The sequence below is a fragment of the Merops nubicus genome, unplaced genomic scaffold (genome assembly GCF_000691845.1).
Source record: "Merops nubicus isolate BGI_N331 unplaced genomic scaffold, ASM69184v1 scaffold2459, whole genome shotgun sequence".
NCBI classification, from domain to species: domain Eukaryota; kingdom Metazoa; phylum Chordata; class Aves; order Coraciiformes; family Meropidae; genus Merops; species Merops nubicus.
Genome location: NW_008629976.1, coordinates 72,853 through 95,971, shown reverse-complemented (window position 1 = coordinate 95,971; position 23,119 = coordinate 72,853). Strand labels below are relative to the sequence as shown.

General features: G+C 38.7%; 1 protein-coding gene across 1 annotated transcript in view; it reads left to right on the top strand.

Annotated features, from left to right (window-relative positions):
* The window catches only part of LRRC16A (leucine rich repeat containing 16A), a gene marked incomplete at its 5' end in the record, with an annotated part of 110,808 nt that overhangs the window by 23,561 nt on the left and 64,128 nt on the right, over positions 1 to 23,119 (top strand). The window contains 9 exons of the mRNA XM_008947093.1: positions 2,084 to 2,170; positions 5,754 to 5,857; positions 7,759 to 7,836; positions 7,950 to 8,026; positions 8,930 to 9,034; positions 12,745 to 12,814; positions 16,967 to 17,048; positions 18,383 to 18,482; positions 18,570 to 18,624. Coding sequence (XP_008945341.1) covers positions 2,084 to 2,170; positions 5,754 to 5,857; positions 7,759 to 7,836; positions 7,950 to 8,026; positions 8,930 to 9,034; positions 12,745 to 12,814; positions 16,967 to 17,048; positions 18,383 to 18,482; positions 18,570 to 18,624 — 758 coding nt within the window. The remainder of the gene's footprint in view (positions 1 to 2,083; positions 2,171 to 5,753; positions 5,858 to 7,758; positions 7,837 to 7,949; positions 8,027 to 8,929; positions 9,035 to 12,744; positions 12,815 to 16,966; positions 17,049 to 18,382; positions 18,483 to 18,569; positions 18,625 to 23,119) is intronic.

The window sequence follows — 23,119 nt, the reverse complement described above, 5'->3', positions numbered from 1 at the left end:
GATCAGTTGCTTAATTTGTGTTTGACTTCCCCTTATGGTCCTGTCAATATTTGTGAGAGAAACACCTGCAAAGTTTATTATCAATCTTGGCTTTAAACTCCAGCCACGCTAAAGTGATGAGAGTTTTGCTCTTGGCTCTACTAGGATCAGAATTTAATCTCATATTTTGTTAAAAATAATGCAAACCAAACATACTGAAGCCTAGAAATGCTCAGAACTGTGTGCCTGGGTGCAGTTAACTCTGCTTCTGCCATTAGAGCTTTCATCTCTGTTATGAGGTTAGCAAAAATAGGTGGTTTAGGGAGTGTTCAAGGTCCTGACTGACCAGAGGCACTTTTTCTCCTGTGCACCCGATTCCTGTATCTTGTAACTGGGTGAATCCTTAACTCCGGGTACTGGTAAGATGTTGAAATCGTTCAGCTTGGGTAGAATGATAAGTGGTCTGCAGATTGCTAGCTAAATGCAAAGGAGGACAGGTAACATTATTTGCTGCACATCTTGCTCAAAATGCTTCACAACAAAAACTACACTTGTGATACCTTTTAATGACTCTGATTGTGTGACTCCTTTTTCTTCTCTTTTGCCAGCATAATTCTACATTGATTTTGAAAGTATATGTTGCGGCTAAACCAGTTTAACAAATGTGGACAGTCAGCTCCAGAATGTAAATTCTGAAGGCCAGTTTAAGATTTATGCCCTGCTTCAAAGGGGATAAAAAGATATATTTAAGACACTAGATCGGTGAAAGAAAATCCTATTAATATAAGTTGATTAATTCTTGATGAAAGTTGGTGAAGATATCCAGTTACCATTATGCTTTACGATAATAAACAAGGCTTCATGGGTCTCATATTTTGGCAATATAAATAAAATACAGTATGTTGTTTGAGTTCTGTAGACATTGCACGTATCACCAGCATATACAACGTGCTTTTAGAGAAAGCATTGAAAAACTTCTACATGATCTGCAATGTAGCAACTCTTTCATTATCAATGACAGGTAAAACATTATAAAAGCAGAGTAAACATGTATGTGAAATACTAGCAGACTGTTTCATGTCTGCATATGTGGAGAAAAGGTATCAACTTTTTAATTTACTATGTTTTGGATCAAGTAAAAAGCTTAACCCCCTTTCTCTTTGCCCTTTTTTCTCTCAGTGAGTTGCTGCAGAGGCCTGTATTTCACATCTCAGGTTAAAACTGGAGTTTCTATGTTGATTTATTCCTCTAATAAATATTTCATGGATTGGTTCCATTGTTATTTAGGATATGCCGTCTTAATCAAATTTCAATCTTTTGCTTAAATGGGGGAGATCAAATTTATGGAGTGTGGAACTTGGCAACACTGAGAAAGGGCTTTCATGAAAAGTGCTCTTTTTTCATTTTCTTTTTTTTTTCTTTATTTTTTTGGATTTGTGCTGAAGTAGTCCAGTCTGTGCCAGTATCTTACACATTTAGGATCACAAGTAGTTGTAGCATTTCCAAGCCTGTGTCCTCGCTGGTAACCTGTAGGCTACTGTAAGGGAATTAAGTGGCCATTACAACTCAGTGGAGGTTTCAGGCTCTTCAGGTTTACGTTAGGAAGAAAGCTGTGTTAACTAATGTGGGTGTCTCTCTTGCATCAAAAGCCCTTCCTTTTAAAAGAAAATAAAAAGAGTTTGAAGTTTCACATGAAGTACCATTGTTAGGTTTTATGTTGTTGGTTTTTTTATGTTGGTTTTGTTTTGGCTGAACTGCAAAGCTTCCAGATTTCCCAAGTGCTGATTGTTTGACATGTGTAATATCTTCCCTTTGACTCCTTCTCAAAAGTATGTGTGTATTATATAGTTTTTAAACTAATTAAGGTGGCTCACTGATAGTTAACAGCAAAATTCCCTATCTGTTCAGTGGATGGCAAAGAAGGGATCTTGACTACATCAGTCATTTCAATTATTTATGGTCATAAAAAGACAGGGTCATTTTAGGTCCACTTCCACAGTGAGTGCAGCCCATGCTGTAGTTTGCCCCTGTTGTGACTACTGGAAAAAACTGAAATCACACAGTCAGCCTGCAAACATCCATTTTCTGTTTGTCCCCCCTACAGGTGTGTCATCTTTGAGCATCCAGTTCGCCAAACTTCCAAAGGGACTGAAACATTTAAATTTATCTAGAACCTCCTTGTCACCTAAAGGTACATTTTATAAGTACACCTCTTATTCTCTTTGAAAAGTTTCAGGCGTCCATCCTAATATAATATCTTTGATTACCAGATTAGAGTTAATCCTGTAGATTATTTACATGTATATTCTCAAATGTGGGGTTTCTTTTGAAATCCTGGGTTGGCGAACCATGGGCAGGGTGCTTTGTTCCCTTCAGCACTTTGAAAGACTCTTACTTGCTTCTGTAAGCTTTGGGCTTGAACCTGTAGTGTAAAGAAAGATTGAATTTAGACCTGGCAAAAATGATACATTTAACATATGCTTCAAAAAGATATTTGAAGCAAAAACATGTCGAGAATTTTCCACATTTTGCATCCAATCATTTTATGAAAGCAAGTGTTGTGACAGTGGCTATTAAGTGGTATGCTCTGAATAAAGACTTCTTTGTTTTATAATTTTCAAATTTCTTATTTGATATCATAATTGAAATGTATGTATATTTTGAAAGCAATACCAGTATTGAAACACTAGTCAAAAGCTCTCAGGATTTTTTTGCATTGCTGCTTTACAAATAATAGACACAGTGACCTTCTTAGACTGTACAAACCCAGGGTCTCCTGTATAGAACATGAGTGTTAAAAATAGAAAAAATGCACTGACATTATGCAGCTTTTTCACAGTTGCTGATGACCTGGAAAAGATGAGTGAGTTACAGACTATGAAGGACATTACTTGCTTACAGACAGGAGCCATGCTCTTCCACCATTTTAATTGTGAAGTGCAGGTTCTGTGTTCTCCTAAGCTTTAAGGATTGACCTTGGGGAATATGGGTGGGGAGAAGGTTTGTGTTTTGTTTTCTTTTGTTTCTATAATGAGTGTAGCTCTTGTTATACTTAAGCAAATAGTAAACCCTAAACTGAATTTATTCAATTCCGACTTTTACTACAAAGACTTTTATTGAACTCTGGGTTTGTTTTTTTCTACTGCCAACTCTTATGTTTTGTGACAAGCAATTTATTAAGAATCTTGACTAACCTGGTATGTACTCTTTGTGTGATCTGAATGGTTTTAGCAAGTGTTTGTGATTGTTGAGTGAAGAGGACACTCTGGCTGCTGTTCTGTCGTTGTAAAGAATAAATACCAGATTGATGAAGTTCATCCACAAAGTTTCTGTCAATAAAAATGAATTCTCAGTTTATGGAAAGAATTTGAAAGGTTTTTAACACACTTTTAAAAGACAATCTTTAAAGAAAAGCTGGAAATATTTTCCAGTATAATATTGACCTCTTGTGAATCCTAGTCCAGACTGCATTGCAATAACTGTCTCTTCTCCAGAGTGACATGTCACCATGAATATCATCCCATGGCAGCTCCTTACTATTCCTTAAACAAGTATATGCAGTGTCTTAAAATTGGAATTATAGCCTACTGGACCTGAAGAAACTCATCTTCACCTCATTTGGTTGTCTGCAAAACTGCCTTAGCCACTTCTCCTTTAACTCAAGAAGACAGTACTGAATTGGTGTTAACTTGGGGAACCATTTTTGAACACCTAATATTTTCTGTGGGAAAATTCTGAAGGGGAGACCTTGCATCTTGGATACAATAGATTCCAAGGTGCATAGAAGGTTTTTTTTTCCCCCAAGCTTTTTTTTTTTTTTTTTTTTAAATTTTGAGCTTTTCAGTTTCAGAAATTCTGTACTATCTTTTACTGGTTTTGTCCTTATTTAAAAAGTACTTCTTAGTCGAGATTTTTTTCTAAGATTGAGAAATGAAGTTCAGGTGGTAACTTCCCAGCTGATCTTTCTTCAAATATTGTATCTCAAAGTTCCTGAGAGCTATTAACACTCTGAGCCTCCTGAGAGCAGTAAAAGAGCATAAAAGATTGCCTGCAAATGAAAGATTACTGCTGGAGTGTAGCATGAGGTAGGTGAAGTTCAAACAGAAGTTTATTGATTTGAAGATTCTGGAAAATTTTACTATATTCATTCAAAGACAAGGCTTGCTTTTCTGAGCCCGAGCCAAAGGCTAATTAAAAAAATCCCTCATTCACATTGTTTGCTTTTACTGATGTGGCTGATTTTGAGCAGTTGTTTCTTGTAAAGCATGAAACAAGCAGCAATGTTACAGATTGTTTGATAGCTCTTCTTCTTCCCCAAACTCAGACACTGCTCCTGAATTCCCAGAATTGGTTCTGGATACTCTCTGCTTCATTGTGGACAATATATTACCTTCATTTCTACTTCCTGTTGTTGCTTATAAATGCTGTTGAGAAGACTCACTAAAGTGAATCCAGAGCTATAAGCTCTAGTGGTTAAATAGAGCTTTTAGATCTTTCAAAGTTTTAAAAAGTATTTGTTTGCAGTTTACCTTTATAGGTGTATATAGGGTGTGAATTGAAAAACACTGTGTGAAGATAAATGAAAAATTACACCAAACAGACAAGTGCTTAGATTTTTTTCAGTATCAAAAGCCTTCTATAACCAAGAGCTATACTACTAACAGGGGAAACTTTCTCAATATTTGGAAGCTTGGAAGCCTAAAGCACTGATGTATTTTGGTCTCCAGTGGCTTGCTAGCTGCTTCCTCCACATGCTCACTGGTAAATCCATTTCATAATAGTTTTTTTCAGTGAAGAATGGACACGTTCCATCCATTGAATGCCAGTCCATTTTCACTGACCTGTACCTTTGAGAAATTTCCCAGTATTGTGTAGTAGATCAGATCACCTGCCTGTTCCATTTTGGTCAGGCATTTATAAAAAAACTCTACTGCATCTATTAAAGGACACAGTGATGCTTGTGTGTCTCAGAAGCACACACATGTAGTGCTTGAAAGTCAGCAATAGCCACCTACAGTGTGTTAAGGACTTGATGATAAGCTGCAGAACCCTCAGATGAAAGTTAGATTTGAAGAGTTAGAAGTAGCCGTGTCCTACTTTGTGTTTGGAAAAGCTGAAGGATCTCAGAGGAAGAAAGCTCTGACTGACTTGTTCCCAATATGATCTTTTTAATTTTAATGTGAAAAAATATGTGTTTGTTCTGATTAGGTACTGAGAGTCTTTATGCATCTCTTGATATTTTAATTAACTGTTTTTCTGAAATTACAGGCAAATACATTAATTGAAATATTTTTAATTTCTAGGTCTCATCAGTTGCTTTTGAAGTTCTGGCAATTATAATTGTTAATGTACTTGTTCTTCCACAGATACTTTCATCTACTTCCACAGATACTTTTATCTAAATATTATTGTTTGCAGGAAGACACTGCCTTAAGAACGTTATGGAGTAAGATCTGTTTTAAAAAGGGATTGCACTGTTAAAGCCACCACAGGCTTGGCAAAAAGACTTCTGCCCTGCATCTGGGACCTGTCACGCTCTGTGGCTCAGCTCAGGGCAGCTGGTGGAGCGTGGCGCAGGAGAAGCCAGGCGTGCTGTGGCAGGGAAGGGTCTCGTGTCTGCCTGGTGATCTCTCTTCCTCTGCTGCAGCGCAGTGATGGCAGCAGGAGGTTGTGAAACATTTGTGTGTGCCTGTGTGTGCTGAACCCGAGCTCTGGAAGGTCTGGGCTGGTTTTGGCGGGAGTCAGCTAAGCCGAGTCCTGCCTTTTTTTGGCAGGGGTGAATAGCCTGTCCCAGTCACTGAGTGCCAACTCGCTGATCGCCAGCACGCTCGTCTATCTCGACCTCTCAGGGAACGCGCTCCGTGGGGATGACCTCGCAGTAAGCACTTGCTTCCCATTTGGGAGTTAATGAATGGGTGTTTTAATTAATTGTTAAGAAAGGCAAAGCCGTTTGGTTTACATCCTCTTTTGCCTTTATTTCAGTACAGTGCAAGTAGGGATAGAAAATACATTTTGTTCTCTACTTCTCAGTAGATAGTCAGAGAATTAAGTTGCCCCATGTGATGAAACAAATCCACATAATTTTAGTCCATGCTTTTAGTCCATGGCTTCTACTGAAAACTGCAGGTGTGCTACTTGTTTCGGTGGGCCTACCATGCTTCCTGAGTTCTATTTGGAAGTGAGCAAAGTATAATTAAAAACCCTTCGTCTTCTTTTTAGTCCTAAGCGTCTTACACATTTTTCATTGGAAGTGTGGAAACACATTATTTCTTTTGATTTAGACTTATTTTCTGGTTTTCAGTATTTTTGTTTGCATAAATAAATCTGTGTGCTTCCTTGACACATGCTATTGAAGCTCATGATTCTTTGAAGAATGTGATTGTTTTTTAAATGCCTTTGTTCAGTTGCTATAGAGGTGTGGGTGTATTTTCTCTATAACAAAGTCCACTTAGTTCTCAGTTTGTATATATTCACTTTTTGACTGTTACCTCCATATTTCTCAACATCAAAAGTTGTATGCATGTAAGTGTCAGGTTTTGAATTCTCTATGTACTGAGCATCTAAAATGTGGAACACTAGACTCGGCCAGTCATATAATTTAAAGTGCAGTCAGACATGACACTGACTTTTTCACAAACCGTAGTAATCAGTACAAGAGTTGAAAGTTTCAGTGGTATAAGAGGATTTAAAAGGTAGCAAACAAATAGTTAAATGTGAATTACTCTTTAAGAAAGTATAACATAGCAAATAGTGTAAAAACAAGAAGTAAAATGAAATGTAGAACTTTGATAGGCAATGCCTAAGGAAATAGGATGTCTACCTACAATATTTTAAGGGATGTAAATACAAAAAATGGGGCTTTTCTTGGTCTGTCAGAGAGAGAAAGAGTTCAAAGAAAAAGATTATTAGTACTAAGATCTCTTAGTCTAAAGACCAGTTTTCCAAAAGGAATAAGGAGATCCTGCTATTTAGCAATTAAAATAAACCCTAGCAAAGCCTAGTGATTTTTTAAAGCAGGGACCTTTCTTGGTATAGTGGCTAAATGACCTAATTTTTAGAAAGATGGATCTATTTTAGAAACATTCAGCATGCTCTGTTTGGCTGGAACTCATGTGGAGTTGAGCGTTCCAAGTTTCTGTGAATTAGGTCATATTTTTATCTTTCAATGTTGTTCTCCAAGACTGAAAAAAGCCCAAAATAAACCAGCGTGTAGTAAGGCGTTTTACACCTCCTGACATTTACATGACATGTCCTGTGCAGCACTGAAAACCATCAATATTTAAATTTTGTTACCAGTTCTGTATTCTCCCTTAAACTTTTAATGCACTGCTGATACTAAGAAATAACCATGGGCTTCAGATGCAAATGCATTGCTTCCCTCATGCTTAAAGAGGCTGGCTTAAATTTACAGATCAATTGCCCTTTCTGATATGTAGCAGCAACCGGAGTGACATTCCAAGGTGTTTCTAGCAGAATTAATTCTCATTTGCTGTGACAGTGAATTGCAAGGTAACTCAAGACTCGTGCATTAACAGTAATGTTTGGTAAATGAGTCTGAGCACTGTTTTTTTTTCTTATTATTTTAAGAAATGATAGATAGCCTTCCATAATAAAACAGGTTGTATTCATAAGGTGAAAAGACGTTTCAGACACAACTCTCACAGTGCAATTTTACAATAAAAGCCTGAAATGTAATGAGAAGTAGTGATCTGGCAACTGGTTTCATAATATCAAAATTAACATGGATAATTTTGGTTTTTTTTTCTCCTTTTATTATAGAGCCTGTACAATTTCTTGGCCCAGCCAAATGCCCTTGTTCATCTGGATTTATCCAACACGGAGTGTGCGCTTGATATGGTAAAGATGTTTTTTGTGGAGGTTCAAATACCAAGGAAACTCCCAACCTCCTATCCCTAGGAACTTTTCTGGGTTAATAGAAAATCAAGTCAATCTTCTTTACTTTAAACCAGGTGTGTGGAGCCCTCCTCCGTGGATGTCTTCAGCATCTAGCTGTCCTTAGCCTCTCTAGGACTCTTTTTTCTCACAGGTACAGTTTAATGTCATTACTCTCAACTCCTGCAATATTTTATTTTATAATTTCTTGCTGTCATGTGGCACCATTCTTTTTGAGAAGTCTTAAGACTTAATGCTCTATGAAATAGGTATTATTTATTCCAAGCAAAATATTTTCTTTCCCTTTCCACTCTTTGGTAGGTGGCTGTGAAATAAGCTACCTTGTCTAATGTGTTTTTTGTGATACTGATGCAGTGGAAAGTCTCTGTCTTTTGTCTCTAAGACGCATAACATCAGGCTTTGAAGTCTGACTGGTGACTCCTCTTTAAATTTAGTTTATAAAGTTTGTATTTTTCATGATTTGATAATGGTTACCAATGCTTTTTTTCCTTTTATGCTGTCCTTTTCTGGTAGGAAGTCCCTCTGAAACTCTTTGAGACTGAACATTGACTTTGTAGAATATTTGTGTTGTAGGAAATACTAACAATAGCTTCCATTTTCTTGAAATCTGTGTCTTGAGTGTCTATCAGATGTTACCTCATTGTGACTAAGCTACTGCAGTACTGAGTAATTATTTCTAGTGGGGAAAAGGCAGTTTCAGGGGTTTTGTAATGTCCTGTTTGATCTTCTGCTTATAAGATATAATAAGTATGTTCACTAATAGCCAGATCTAAATGATCATTCTTTGTAGTTCAACAAACAGAAACTAGAGAGTAATGTCTTCTGTGCAGCAATGCAATGCTGAGGATTGTTTGTTTAATCAACATTTTGATGACATATTTCCAAGCTAATTGAGAGCCACTGATTACAGAGCTGTTGAAGGTAGAGGAAATTAAACATGTAAAAAGATTATTACAATTCTGATGGCTTGAATTCACTATTTCTTGGAACGAGGAGTGTCTAGATGCTTCTTTTTAATGAATTTGTTTACTTACAGAAAAGGAAAAGAAGTCCCTCCTTCCTTCAAACAGTTTTTCAGCAGCTCACTTGCTTTGATGCAGATCAATCTTTCGGGAACTAAACTCCCTCCTGAGCCTCTAAAGTAAGAATTTAATTTAAGTTTCTCCTGTTGCCTAAAACCTAGTTTGAATTGTTATTATGTGAGTGCCTCATATTTAAAATGAAGGAGAAAGGATTTTGCTTTTTTTCCCCCCATTGTACATTATTGATATTGCAAGAGTGAGTTTCATAATGATCACACGTTCAAGAAATGTTGTTTCCATCTCACAGTTACTATTAATCATATTTTGTTCTGTGGGAATGGCACAGCTCTTTAGCTTCCATCGTCATTTTTCTGTGATAGATTTCTTACTTTGCAGCTTACAAACTTGCTTCACAGTAAAAAGGGATTATGTACTTGCGTGGGTGCCATTCCTCTGAGGCTGCAGATTGCAACAGCCATTATGAAACTGAACCTGTTGCAATGCCTGGGAGGAGAGACTTATTGCACAGAGCTATGCCCTCCTTTTTGGGGGAGAGAAGACAGCAGCTGCTTCTAGGAATGCCAAGTGCAATGGATCTCTGCTGTCTGTCACCTGCCCTGTGGTCACAGGTTCTGGTGGTGTGGATTGGGTACTATCATTTCAGATCTTTCACTCTGTTCTGTGTGATGCTCTTGGTTACTGTCTTGCTTGCTTAGACTTCACTAGGATTAGGAAAGTATCTTACTGATGTGTTTTCAAACAGAAGGTGATTAATAAGAAACACATTTGTTAATTCTGATTAATTTAAGGCTATTGATTCTGTGGTGGAGGGCAGCAGGGAGCTATGTTTAATGAAGCAATAAGAATGGAGGGTGTATGTGAGCAATGCACAAGATAATTTTATCAGTGCCATGGGAAAATAAGAATGCTGTGAGACATTGAATATACATGTACAGATTAGGAAAGGTGAGAAGCACCAAACACTAAGGTTCACATTTAGCTCTTCTCCTTGGCATTTTGAGTATATCCTGGGTTGTGAGAAGTTTTGGAAAGGGAGTGCTGTACAATTGTCAGTGCTCATGAAAGAGGTTACAGTCTTAATTTGTCCCAAATACTTGTGACTGCTTGATCTGCCAGCTGTGCAGCAAATGGGATCTTCCCAGTCCTTTTCAGCCAAAATGATCTGTATTAGCACAGACCTACTCTGATGATAATGTTTAAGCTAATCTGGCTCAACTTGACTGAATTGGGTTAAAGGGAACTACTTGCATGCCTGATGTTTGTGGAAGTAGAGAGGCAGTGATGGGCAGTGTAGAATGAGCTGGGAGCAGAAGACTCTTTCACCAGCACAGAGAGCTCCAGAAAGGAGCATCTGTCCAGAGTCCAGCTGGACATAGATGGTCTCAGAGTGTCCGTGCCACTCTCAGCTGGCTGGCATTTGGCATGGGCTTCTTTTAGTCTTACCTGTAAGAAATTACAAAACTTCTATAGAACAATCAATATCGTAGGGTTTCTTAAAGACAAGAAGATGCAAACACCTTTTTTTGGACAGACTGGTCTGTCATTGCCCAGACTGCAATAGCACACGATGGGTGATTCCTAGAAGGGAGAATAAAAACAACACTATATGACGCAAGTACTTTGCTGGCATCTTCCATCAGTGCATGTCAGAAAGCTTTTGACAATGTGGGCCTTGGAACTGTCCTGTGACAAAGGAAAAGTTCCTGGTTTGTGTCCATGAACCAGAGGTCACTGAGTTGGATGTGATTCAAGATCGAGCCTGCCCACAGAAGAAAATCCAGATAAAATGCAGATACCCAACACCCCGAGTCCCAGATTCCCCTGAATAATTGTTATTTGATTTCTTTCTTATCAACTTCTTTAGATCAACAGTTGTGGCATGGTTAACCACATATGCTAACTCAGGGAGTTTAAAGGTTAATCAGTGCAGCCAGAGGAGGAGAGCTTGCTTTTACAGCAATGGATTGGTCAATATAAGTCAGGCCTTTCAGGGAAGAGATTTGCGAATGAAGCTGCACGGTGAGGGTGACACGTAATGGGTGGGGAAAGGGTGGGTTTAGTTCTTGTACATGGTTAACAGAGTTGATGTTCCATCACAGCTCACTCTTGGTTGTGGTGTGTGTTTTTTTTTTTTTTTTTAACTGAGAGTAGCAATTTATACTCTTTTTCTCCTCCTTTAAGTGTATGGTGGCATTTTTGTTCATTCAGAGATGTTGGCAAAAGTTGTATTTTCATCCGTCAGTGCTATAACAAGACAAACTTCTGATGTGCTTCTCATGCAAATGCTAATTACAAGGCCAATTCTTGCATTTTGCATCTAGCACAGTTGACAAGACCTTTCCGTGGCTTGCCATATGTGCAATTTAAACATAGTGGCTAAGTACAGTTACAGTGTATCTGCCTTCTGAGCCTTTGAATGCTGGTGGTTTTTCATGACAAAAAATTGCAAAATAATGAGATTTTCTTAGGGTGAGTTTATAGGAAAGTGGTTATGAAAAAAACCAAGCCTTTTTTCTTCCTATGAAGAGAGTACATTTGAAGCAGCACAATGTCTCTTTTATAATCTGCAGTTTTTGTGGTTGCACTGTATTTTTTATGTTACCTCAAAATGTTCAGGAAGTTCTTTGCAAAGTTATCGTCAGCCAGACTAACTTCGAATGAAAGCATGTTTAAGAAGGAAATATAGACAAGGATCATATAAAACTTTGAAAAACCCATGAAAGCTCTGCAACAGTTATTTCAAAGTCTATGTATTAATAACTTAAGAAGTAAAGAAGCACAAGATATTTGCCTTTATTAACAGTGAAGGTCTGATTAACTTTTAAATCTGCCTGCGGGTATAAATAGGTTTAAATGAGAAACCCTCCCAGGGTGCACACTTTTTATATAGGGCAGTTACACACTAGTTGCATAGCAAGTGTGAAGGCAAATGGCTCAGCAAAATGGAATTTTTTTTTTTTTATCTCCATGCATCAGTAGTCCAGATTCTGTTAGCTTGCTTTTGGCTGAAATGAAGTTTGGAAAGGAAGTCCGTCTGTTTCTTTCTTCAGTTACTAATTCAAAGCACAGCATCTATTCTAAAGATCCAGAAGATAAACACAGGCTGTGTTTGCTCCTTCTCTAAGACACATAGGGTTGTGCTTTCTGATCTGACAGTATTAATACAAATGCAATATTAACACTAACTTTTCCATGTGGAAACAAACCTCTGTAAGGCTTTAAAGGTGGATTTAGGAAAATCTTTATCAATTATTGCTACATTTGTCTGCCATTCTGCCTAAAGACAAAGGATACCGTTGGCTAGGAATATAATTTTGAAATCTGTAAACATTAATTGGGTTGCAGAAGTGGAGAATTGTGAGTGCTGGAACATGATCCAGTATTTGAGTGTTACAGGCACTGTGCCTGGCTGAAATGGCTTGCTGCTTTTTTCCTGAATTTTGGAAAATCAGAGTTAGTGTGGTTGTCCAACAGAACACTCCTTTTATAAGCATTTGATGCTCTTTGAAAGCAAATGTTGAAGAAAATTAATTTCTGATGGATGTTATTAAATGTTGATGTAGTGTGAGCTTGACTGTTTCTTTATTAGCCTTGCATCCATCCCTGCAGGTTTTGAAGCTGCTGAAGTGTTCTGCATGTGGCAGGTTTGTGCGACCATTGTCGTTTAAGAAATAACTGCTCAGCTGGTGTGGTTTAGTTTTGAAACAGTTCTTTGCCTTATAGGTGTGTTAACCTGTGATCCCTTAGATGATGATATCAATCTGCCTTTTTTTTTTTTTTTAATGGTTCTAAAATTGATCTTTTTCAGAGCCCTTTTATTAGGCCTGGCTTGCAATCACAATCTGAAGGAGGTGTCTTTAGATCTCAGTAGCTGTGAGGTAAGGAATATTTATGGGGGTGTATTCAAAAAATGCAATGGTGTAGAATGAGAGCTCCCATGAAATCCACTGGCGAGATACTCTGCCTCTGTAGTAAAAAGTTGTGGGAAAGGTAGAACTCAAAGAAACAGTTATGGTAAAAATCAGCTGCTGTGTCTTACAGCATCCTAAATAATGAGGAGAGAGGTTCAGAGCTCCTGCAGCACCCCACGGACAAAACCCTCCTTGCCGTGCAGCTGCTGAGCCCACTGCTTGGGAGCTCCTGCTCTCTGCTGCTGGGATTACACAAGACCCTGCAGCAGGACTTCCCAAGGTGCCCAAATTTCAATGGCTTGCAGGAAGCTGCATGCCCTGAAGGGGACATGCTTCCTCCTCTCCCGAGAAACAAACCTGCAGAAATTCTACTTTCCTAATCAACTAATTGATTCAGGCCAATAGAGACCTTTGGTAAAAGTTGATTGAAGCATGCCATTAACATAAAAGGCACTGTACAAATGCCTTTAAACATCTCAAGAATAAATAAGAACAACTGTGGCAGCTTGATTTGCTTTATCTTGTTTCCTTTTGCTTCTCTGTGCTTTGCTGTGCACTTTCTTTCTCAGGATTGTCCATACTCTTGCAGGATGATACCTGCATGGCTACAGCTTATGACAAAAGATCAGCCACGACCCTGGGGGGCCTGTGAGGCAAAGTTACATAGAAAACCCTGTGAACTCCTGCAGAAACCAACCATGAGCCAGCTTAGGCTCAGGTCTTCTCTAGCTGAGTGGCCACCTTTGCCTTTTTAAGCTGCAAAGAAAGCCTCTCACTTGTCAGGCAGACCTTTCCAAGTCCATCACCTGAGCATTAACTGTTCTGGAAGTGCCTTTCAAAATGCAATGGTTTCCCTTTAAGTAGAAAACATACAATTTGATGAAAGTGTTGAGGTGCAATAATCCTTGCATAGGCTCATGGTCAGTTGCTTTTGGAATGTGCACAGACTTTCTTATGAGCAAAAAAACCAAATCATTGTGGATGCATTTCATAGTTTGTTTTATTTTATACTTTTAGAAACGGTGTTACTTTGAAGAGCACTACATGTAAATTCCAGACAGAAAAGCTTTCAAGTCAAGTACACATGCTTCTGACTTCTGAGTAGAGAGATCAGATGGATGATAATATTTCTTTGAGAGGGAGGAAGGGAAAGGGAGGAGTAATTAAAGTAACAAAAAGTGAAGTCCTGTTATCATAACCTTAGAAGAATAAATCAATGAAACACAGACATAAGTGATGAGAGTATAAATTAACACGTAAATCAACTAGAGCTGACAAGAGTGAAAATGTTGTCCTTCCATTAAGTAGCCCCCAGGATGGGATCTGGAGGAGCTTTATTGGACACCAGAGCACACGTGGTCGTGGCCAACTCATGATAGGAAGGAAGGAGTTGTGCCCAGCTCATGGTATCGTTCCTCTAGCTGGCCCCTCCAAACTGGCAGCACTTCCTTGGATCCTTCCCTGAACATTTTTTTTCACATCACTGAGCTTTATCCATTCTCATGTGCTTTGGAAAGAAGAAGTTATGCTTCCACCAGCCAGGGGGTTGATGTGCCAGGAGCCAGGAGCACTCTCAATGGGGCCAGCGCTGCAGGGTCCTGCCCCACCTCCCCCTGACCCTCTGTGAGCTGGGCAGGGGAACCTGCTCCCAGAAACACAGCCGTGGGGAGCTCGAAGCTGGGGACTGCACTGCTCCCAGCTCCTGCAAGCACACGCTGGTAGGAGGCTGGAAAGCTGATGCTGCAGCTTTGCCCTCCTCTTTCCTACATCAGGCAAGCTGGACCCAACTATGGAAGGATAAATCTCTCTGTTCCTTCCCTCTCCCACCACTTTTAATTTGCTCCCATAATTTTCTGGTATATTAACTCCAAGCTTTAATCATTTTATATTGCTTGTTTGATTTTTTAATTGTTTTTACTGTGAAAATTACATTTTTATTTCTACCTGCTCAGCACTGATGTATTTCACTCTTTTCCCTTCTGCTTCCCTTAGCTTGGTCACTGTGTAAGTACCCTCCATGCTTTACCTTAATTGTGAAGTAAGCAGCTCTGTTTGCCCTTCCTGTGTTGGTACCTCATAGTTTTGAACACGCTTGGCATTTTTAATTGTTGAAGGGTTGTTCTTCATTCTCTCAACAAGTATTTGTATTTGTAGTCTCAGATGTCATACAGGAGATGTTGCAGAGGGGTATTTTTTAGTATTACAGTCCACGCTGACGAACAGCCCTTCAATTAATCTCTGCTTTTTGATTTTATATATATATATAAATACTTTAATACAGTTGCAATAATTTTTGATCCTAAAAGTCAAGTTGTTATCATGACCCTCAGATTAAATAGATACCACCATTTGTGCACATGAAGTGTTTCTGTGTGTTTAAGATTTTGAATATAGAATTATTGGTACAAGTTTGAAAGTTGCTCCTGAAAAACTGTCCACCTCAACCCTCAAAGTATAGATAGCAGAAGCATTTGAATTCTGTTGTGAGTATAATTTTAGTGTATAGAACTTCTATCACATCAACCACCAACACAAGACCACATAGAATCTGCCAGTTCCATAGATTCTGCAATATGTATGGGACACTAAAAGATGGGCCATGGTGAGAGAACAGCACAGAGCAAAACTGAGTGAGTTTGGCATTCATACAGCAAATGCTACAAAGGCTTTTACAAAAATAACTTGAGTTAAAATTGCACCACTTCTGGCCCAAATACAGACTTTAATCTGACCACTTCTTGAGAGGATAGTGTGAAGATAGGTACACTTAATTTCTTTGTTTAGGAAGAAGAAGAAAGGTGTCTATGACCACCACTGTTTTTTATATGCTCAGGCCAAGTTGCTGAGCTGCTCATTATCCAATCACATATCTCAAACTTTCCAAAAAGTCACAAATTAAGTCTTCATTGAAAAATGGTTTTGGAGGCATTTGTGGTTCCTTAAATGTAGCATGAATATTCACAATAATATCAGCAGGTTGATTCAGGATATTTAGCCAAGAAAATTGACTAAGTAAAATATTACTTATTTTTATTTTATACACAGGAGGATAAAAGGCTATTTCTTGTTTGAAAAAGCTTTCAGTTTTTTTGAAGCAAAGAAAATGAAAACAAAGTGCAAAAATAGAACTATTTTAGAACTTTCCCTCTCTTTTGCTTAAGTCTTTTTCTGGGGGATTTCAAAGTGAAATGCATTTTATGTAGTTTGTGTAGCTGCAAGAAAAAAGAAAATGCTTTTCCTTCTTTAGAAAAAAATAGAGTTGTGGTGTTTAATTTAATAGCATTAATAAATAAGTTTGTAAGCCTTAATAACGTTAGTTCTTAATGTTGGTGTTTTTCCCTAGGCTATTTCATTGTTTTTTTCATTAAATTTTGACATTTCTTTTTTATTCATTTAATGATGTCATAATTGATGCTTTCAGGTAGACATTTTTGTTATTTTTGCTCATCTTCTCTTTTATGTCTATTTTTAAAATTAGGAGTAAGGTAAATTACGGATTTCTCTTGTTTATGGACTTTTGTGGCCCTTTTACAATTGGATGCTTTAAATTTTCTTTTCAGTGACAGGGAAATATAGTTTTGTTGGTGGTTTGTTCTGTTTTGGTTTTTAATTTGCTGCTCATCTGTGATGTGGGCACCGTGGCATTGTGCTAAGAGCTGAAAGAAGATGCTCACCATAAGCCTTGACTGCAGCAGAATTCAAGAGTGCCAGTGCTGCGTGCTTATAGGCTGGGTTTAGTTTTCTTCCCACTGGATGCTGAAAATGTCCTGGCCCATTCACATAGAGAACCTGCACCGAAGTCCTGCAGTCACTGCCTGACACAAGTGCTGAAGGATTCCTTATGTCTGCACCATTTAAGTCTTTCCCTGATTTAATTGCTGAGCAGTAATTTTAAGAGAAGGCAGAGTCCCTTTTCTCATTTCGAGGCAAATAGTGAGAGAGAAGGATGAGAACAGTAGGAACGTGTGCACAGGCTGTGATGCTCATGTCTGTAACTTCTGTGCCTGCTGTTTTGGCCATTGGTAGTGCCTTCTGCATTCACAAAGCTCCTACCACTGTTTTCTGTGTGCTCTTCAAACCGTAACTAGTTTGCAAAAATGGATCATGTTTTGTCTCTAGTTAAGATCGGGAGGTGCACAAGTCTTGGAAGGATGCATAGCAGAAATACACAATATCACCAGCCTAGATATTTCAGACAATGGTAAGTACACAGAACAGGAATTGAGGGTCTTGCAAGTCCAGAACCTGAGAAATGCTTTACCTTCAGCTCACAGTGTAATCAAGGGCTTTGATTATTTGCCATATTGGCTATGGAAGTGTCTCGGACTGATAACTCTTATTGCTACCAAGTATGTAAGAAATGTTTATAGATTAGCTGCACCCTCAGAATTGTATGTTGTTTGAGAAGAATGTAACACAGTAGAAAAGATTGATGGCAGCAAGTGTCATATTAGATGTAGAGGAAAGGAGGTTTAAGTACTAAAGGATGATAAGTGAGAAATTAAACTATAGTGAAAGAAGAGAGGGAAAGACCAGATACAGAATGAAGCTGAGGCTGTGATACTGAAGAAGCAAGAGAGGGAACTTTGGAGCAAATGGGCAACCAGCTTCACGTCAGAGAAGGTCTGTTTGAGTCTTTGGAAAACTCTTGGGCTATTCCTGCTTTGGAGGCTCTGTGCATCCAAGCTGGGAATACCAGCTGGCTTCTCATCTTGCAAACTCAAATTGTAGATTTGTATGGAATGGCAGGATTCATCTGCTGTGTTTGCCCCTCTGGCAGCCCAATGCAGAATTATTTCAAAAAGGTTCCCAGTACAGCTGAATGCCCAAAAAAGATGGGATGGATTGGCAAGTGGAAAGTTTTGGGAACTACTGACTGAGCCCAATTAAGTAAACAGATTTATTTTATAAATAAATAAATATATTTGACATCTAAATTATCCTGCAGATCTGGATCCTAAGTCACTGTAATCTAATCAGTGGACTCTTCAAATACACCACTGTTTTGTTGATATGATACTACAGCAAGTTGTTTTTCTTACTCAGGAGCAGAATAAAATTTGGCTTGGTTTTCAGGTCATTTTACTCATAGCCTGTTACATCAGCCTTTTTGCACGTGTAGGCTTTGAGACCTTGTTGGTACACAGCTCTACTAAGGTTAAATAGAAAAAAGCATGTCTTAGAATTCTCACATGAGCTTTAAACTCTGCTTGACAGTGTGAGGAGCTACCCTTGGGCAATGGGATTATGGATAAGGGACTGCCTTCCTCTTCTGTGTTTTTGAGAGGTGCCTTCAATGGCTGGTTAGTTTGGAGATTTAAGGGGCTCATTTTAGAGAAAGTATTTATTCTCATAGAAAAACAGAGGCAAAAAAGAGAAAAAGATTTCAAAATAAAATGGAAATTTTTTGATAGCTCTTGGAAATAAAATACACTGATATAGTTACTTGAATTAATAGAGTATTAATAATTGGACCTTCTTTGGGTCTTTTATGAAAATGTGTTTTAATTCTTGATCTAATCTGATTCTTTACAGGCCTAGAATCTGACCTCTCAACCCTTGTAGTCTGGCTTAGTAAAAACCGATCGATAAGACACTTGGCGTTAGGCAAAAACTTTAACAACATGAAATCCAAGTAAGGCTTTTCTTTCTTTTAAATAACTAGAGAATGGATGAGGAGAACCTGTTGATTTCATCAGCTTCCTAACTTTTCTTCCCTCAGAAATCTCACTCCAGTACTTGATAATTTAGTTCAGATGATTCAAGACGAGGATTCAGTGAGTATCTTTCTGCCTACTATCATCCTGTGTATTTGTACCCTCAGCCCATTTCTGATACTTTCCTCACTGTGTGAATTTGCTGCATAAGATTTGACCGTGATCCTTCCTGTACAGACACATCCAATGTTTTGGGGTTTATATTATCAAACAATTTGGATTGTGTGTAGCATGTAGGTAAATGTTTCTTAGGATAGTCTTAGGATCTGGGCTTGCTGAAAAATACTCATGCTAAATAGCTGGATGTACTTAACTTAGTTGCTTTAGGTCTAAATTATACAGCCCTTTAGGCACAAGTTTTCAAAATATTTGTGTCCTGATAGGAGCTTACAATGATAGAGTCCTCCTGGTGGTGATACTCCTTCAATAACAGAATTTTTATTTTTCGTTTTTTAAATTAATAGAATACACTATTTTCTGATAGATATTCTTGGATATTAGTGTATTTTTTGCTTGACAAAATGCAAAGTCCCTGCAGTGATCTCCCAGAACTCCTTTCTCCTTCAGTAGATGCAAGTAAACTGTTCACTTTGCTATTCCTTACTTCTCCTAGTACCTTAATCACCAAAGCAATTTCATAAAACCGTTTCAGAGTGCCTTGCTGGGTTCCTTGCCCAGTTTCTTCATTTCCACTCTCTCTCCTGATTCTGAACGAATTTCATGGTTGACTTTCTGTTCTTGCCTGCTTGGCATCATCCTAGTTTTGGCTATAAGGAAACCTTAAGATGCTCTGTTACTGTCATGCTTGTCAATGTTTATTCATCTGTTCTTTGTCCTTTCTTTCTCCTTCATTCCTTATACAAGTAACAAGCAAGCTCTGCTTTCCTCATTCTCCAGAAATAGCTCACTGTAGACTTCAGTTGTCTAAACACCTGCTATTCTTCTTGTCTTCATTGTCTCACCTCCAAGTTTGTGGTCTTCACTCTAACTACTTTCTTGTTTTCTTCTCCCATCTGTGTCTGCACCCTGCGATTTGGAGCAGTTTTCACCAGGCTTTCTGATGCCTCCTTTCATGCAAGGACCCATATATTAGACCCATATTCTGTGTTCATCCTTCCTTACTGCTTAGTTGTATTTGAAGCGATTTGTTAAAGTTGTCCTCTCTGTGTCCTCTTAACTGGGATTAGTGGTGCTGTATTTTCTGGATTCTTTGCCTACCTCCTCACCTTATTCTTTAAAACGTGGGATGTCAGCGTGACAGAGTGAAGTGCTGCCTACGGATGCCAGAGCTGATTCTAATGGAGTTAGCACCTGTAATAAGAGCAGTTAAGTCCTTGCTTGCACCACAAGATGTTTGTCAGATGGAGAATTGTGCTAAAAAGTGTTTTGATGGATCTCTGTGTTACTTCTTGTATCAAATCAGACTTTTCATTTTGTGGTGTGTGACCACCTCCTACTGTGTCTCTAAAGGGAATGGTGCAGGGCTGTCTCCTCTTCTCTCCTTTTCCTGTTGACACCATACTGAGAGGTGGTATCATTTCATCAGATAGCACCTGCTTCTTCTTCTGGTATTTGTCTCTGTCCTGCCCTACATCTCATACTTAATCTTTCACAGCTATTCTGAAGAGCAAACATAATTTAGTATGTTTTTTTCTTCATTTCCTTCATCCCTTTGCTTTTTCGCAGGTGAACACTTCTTTCCACTCAGGCCAAACGCCAAAATACCTCTTCAACACACTCTATGCAACCTTTCAGTATCCAAACAGTCTTCTCTGTTTTGTTTGCTTTGGTTTATTTTTCCTTCACCTCTCCATCCCCCCCCAAATTTGTATGACTGTCCTGTTTACATTATCTCTTTGCAATGATAAAAATTCCAGCTTTGACCTTAATTGTCTCTATTAAGTGTTAGAACCTTCTGTTTATCTTTCATGGCTTCTCTTTTTTAAGCTTCCAGGACAGAGAAAACTCATCTGCTAAATTTTGGATGTATTATTCTCACAGCTCGCTCTCCCTTACATTATCAGCTTCAACTTGTGCTCCTTTTCTTTTCAGCCCATAGGCAATGTCAGCCTCTGCCACTATCCAGTGGTCAGATGTGCTCCTGTAATTCTTACTCACTGTGTCTTTCCTGAACTAACTTACAGAACATGCTCTGTAATCTCATCCTGTCTGCAAGCAGTGTTCCAATGAAATAACCCACCAAAAATTTATTTTATTTGGGTACTTAAAAGAACTGTCTCTCCTTAATGTCATTCATTAACCTTTAGGATACAGCATGTGATCCCGTTGGTGTTAACCTGTCTCTGCTCTCCCCATGTACTATTCTCTTGTTCAACTAGAACAAGATTCCTCTTCAGAGAGGGAATTTTGTTCATTTTTGTTTGATCACTAAAATCAACCCAAAGCATCTCCTCGCACCTAAGGAGATGAGGACGTAGACTCTGCAGCACCATGGGAAAAGCATGTGTTGCAGATAGCTGGGTGATCCTCACTCTACTTGGAGACAGTACAATGTTTAGAAAATTATTTTCACTTTCTAGTTGTTTTGGTTTGGTTTTGAATTCTAAATGGGTGATCTTTATTCTACCATTACTGCGTATTTTCTGCCACTGAACATTTAAAAGGAGGGGTGGAACTGGAGAGCCCAGGGTATGATGTTGCCCAGAGCGTGCTGCTTGGTCAGTATTGCCTGCAGTACAGCCTGGGGACTGTGCACTATCTGCACGGAAAGCTGGAGCGAGAGGCTTTGATCTAAAATAGTCATCTGCCAAATACTGCTTCATCTATTTATACACACTTTAAATAGATCTGTTGCTGTGTTAATATGAGTCATGAGTAAAATGATTTAAACAATCAATAGCTTGGGTTTATGACTGAAAATACAGCGAGACACAAATGTGATTCTACACAACTGAAAAGCAGGAGTAGTAATCTGAACAGCAGCATTTCCCAGGTGTTTCACATAGACGAGTATGCAATGTTTAGATTTGGGGTTTTGTTGCTTTCTGTTTTTAAGTAGACAGCTCTGTGCCAGCTATAACAATGTATTCTCATTAGTGGAGAAGTGTCTGAAGCTGCGTGCTTACTGTGCCCTTCCTTCTTGCAAAAACAGATGTTCTACTGCAGGTACAGCCTGCCCCGTTACTCACAGTGCTACTCAGTCCTGCATAGCTGCAGAGAATTACTACAGCACTGAGTATCTTCAGGTCTTAGTTCAGTGTCTGTTGCAGAATTGGGCTTTTGAGAGGTTTTACAGCATTTTTGGCCATATGAGAATAAATTTAGTTTGATTGAATTCTTAAATGTTTTCCAGGAGGAGTATGACAAAATCAGTGAATACGATCATACAATTTCTAATTCTGTTCCTTTTGCTTTTCCTTAAGAAGATTGTGTTAAGACATCTTCAGTGTGTTGACAGAGTATCTGTTTGGTGCAGCAGGGACGCTGAGGTGCTTGTCAGACTTCTGTTTTCTCAGTATCCAGCCTAAGCTTATTATATAGCCTATGAGCATTTACTTCTTTTAGAGTGTTGCCCTTGTTTGTGGGGGATTTGGTTTTTGTAGTTTTTTGTTTGTTTGTTTGTTGTTGTTTGGCTGGATTCTTTAAAGTAATGATTAGCTAATTTAATGAGTATTTAGCAGCCTGTACATTTAATCCTACAGAGTGACATTCTGATTGTAGTTTGGATTCAGGGCACCGAGTGAGTCTGGAGGTTTTTGCAGCTTGCTCGTTGGGCAGGCAGTGAGGGTAGCTGTGCAAGAGCACCAGCAGCTCGTCCACCTCACAGGCAGTGCTGCTGCAGCGGGTGCTTTGCTGGGCTGTGTGCCTGGGCCACACGTGGCAGCACTGATGTCTAGGTGTCAACCCTCACAGAGGTGATTGCAACCATAAACTGGTTTGTCAGAGCGTTGGAATGCAAGAGGTGAGAATTCCTTTCCTGGGAAGATATTTGAGGTTTGGAAAAATTGGTGTGACGGAGGGAGCACTTCCAGCCAAGTTACTTCGAGTGACCCTTTCTAAATGGACACATGAGAAGCAAAAGAAGCTTCACTTTCAGAAGCTTATGGGTGATTTCTATCCAAGTGCTGCATGGCCCTGCTTTCCTGTGAAGCTGTCACAGGAGGTCTTCTCAAACCTGTGCCAAGAGCTCTAAATGCCACTCTAATGAGATGCTAATATTCTTTAGGGCACATAATGTAATAAAATGGGGAAACACAGACAGATTAAAGGCATTAACATAGTAATCTAATAACTTCCATTTAAAATAAAACCAGCATGTGGTTTGTGTTACTGTTAGACTTTTTAATTATAAACCTGCTGTGCCTCCAAATTTTTATGCATTTCTTCATTTATAAGTGCATTTCTTATTATTGCAAGTTTTTTGGTTATCATTGTAATCCAGTGGTGTCTAGAGGCCAGAGTCCCAGCATATAGCAGGTACTCTGCAAACACCTTGGGCCCTGGGAGGTGTGCACAGTTCAGCTGGTTTATTTAATCTAAGCTTTAGGCATCTAATGTAGGTGCTATGGTTCATCCTTATGAGACATTGTTTTTT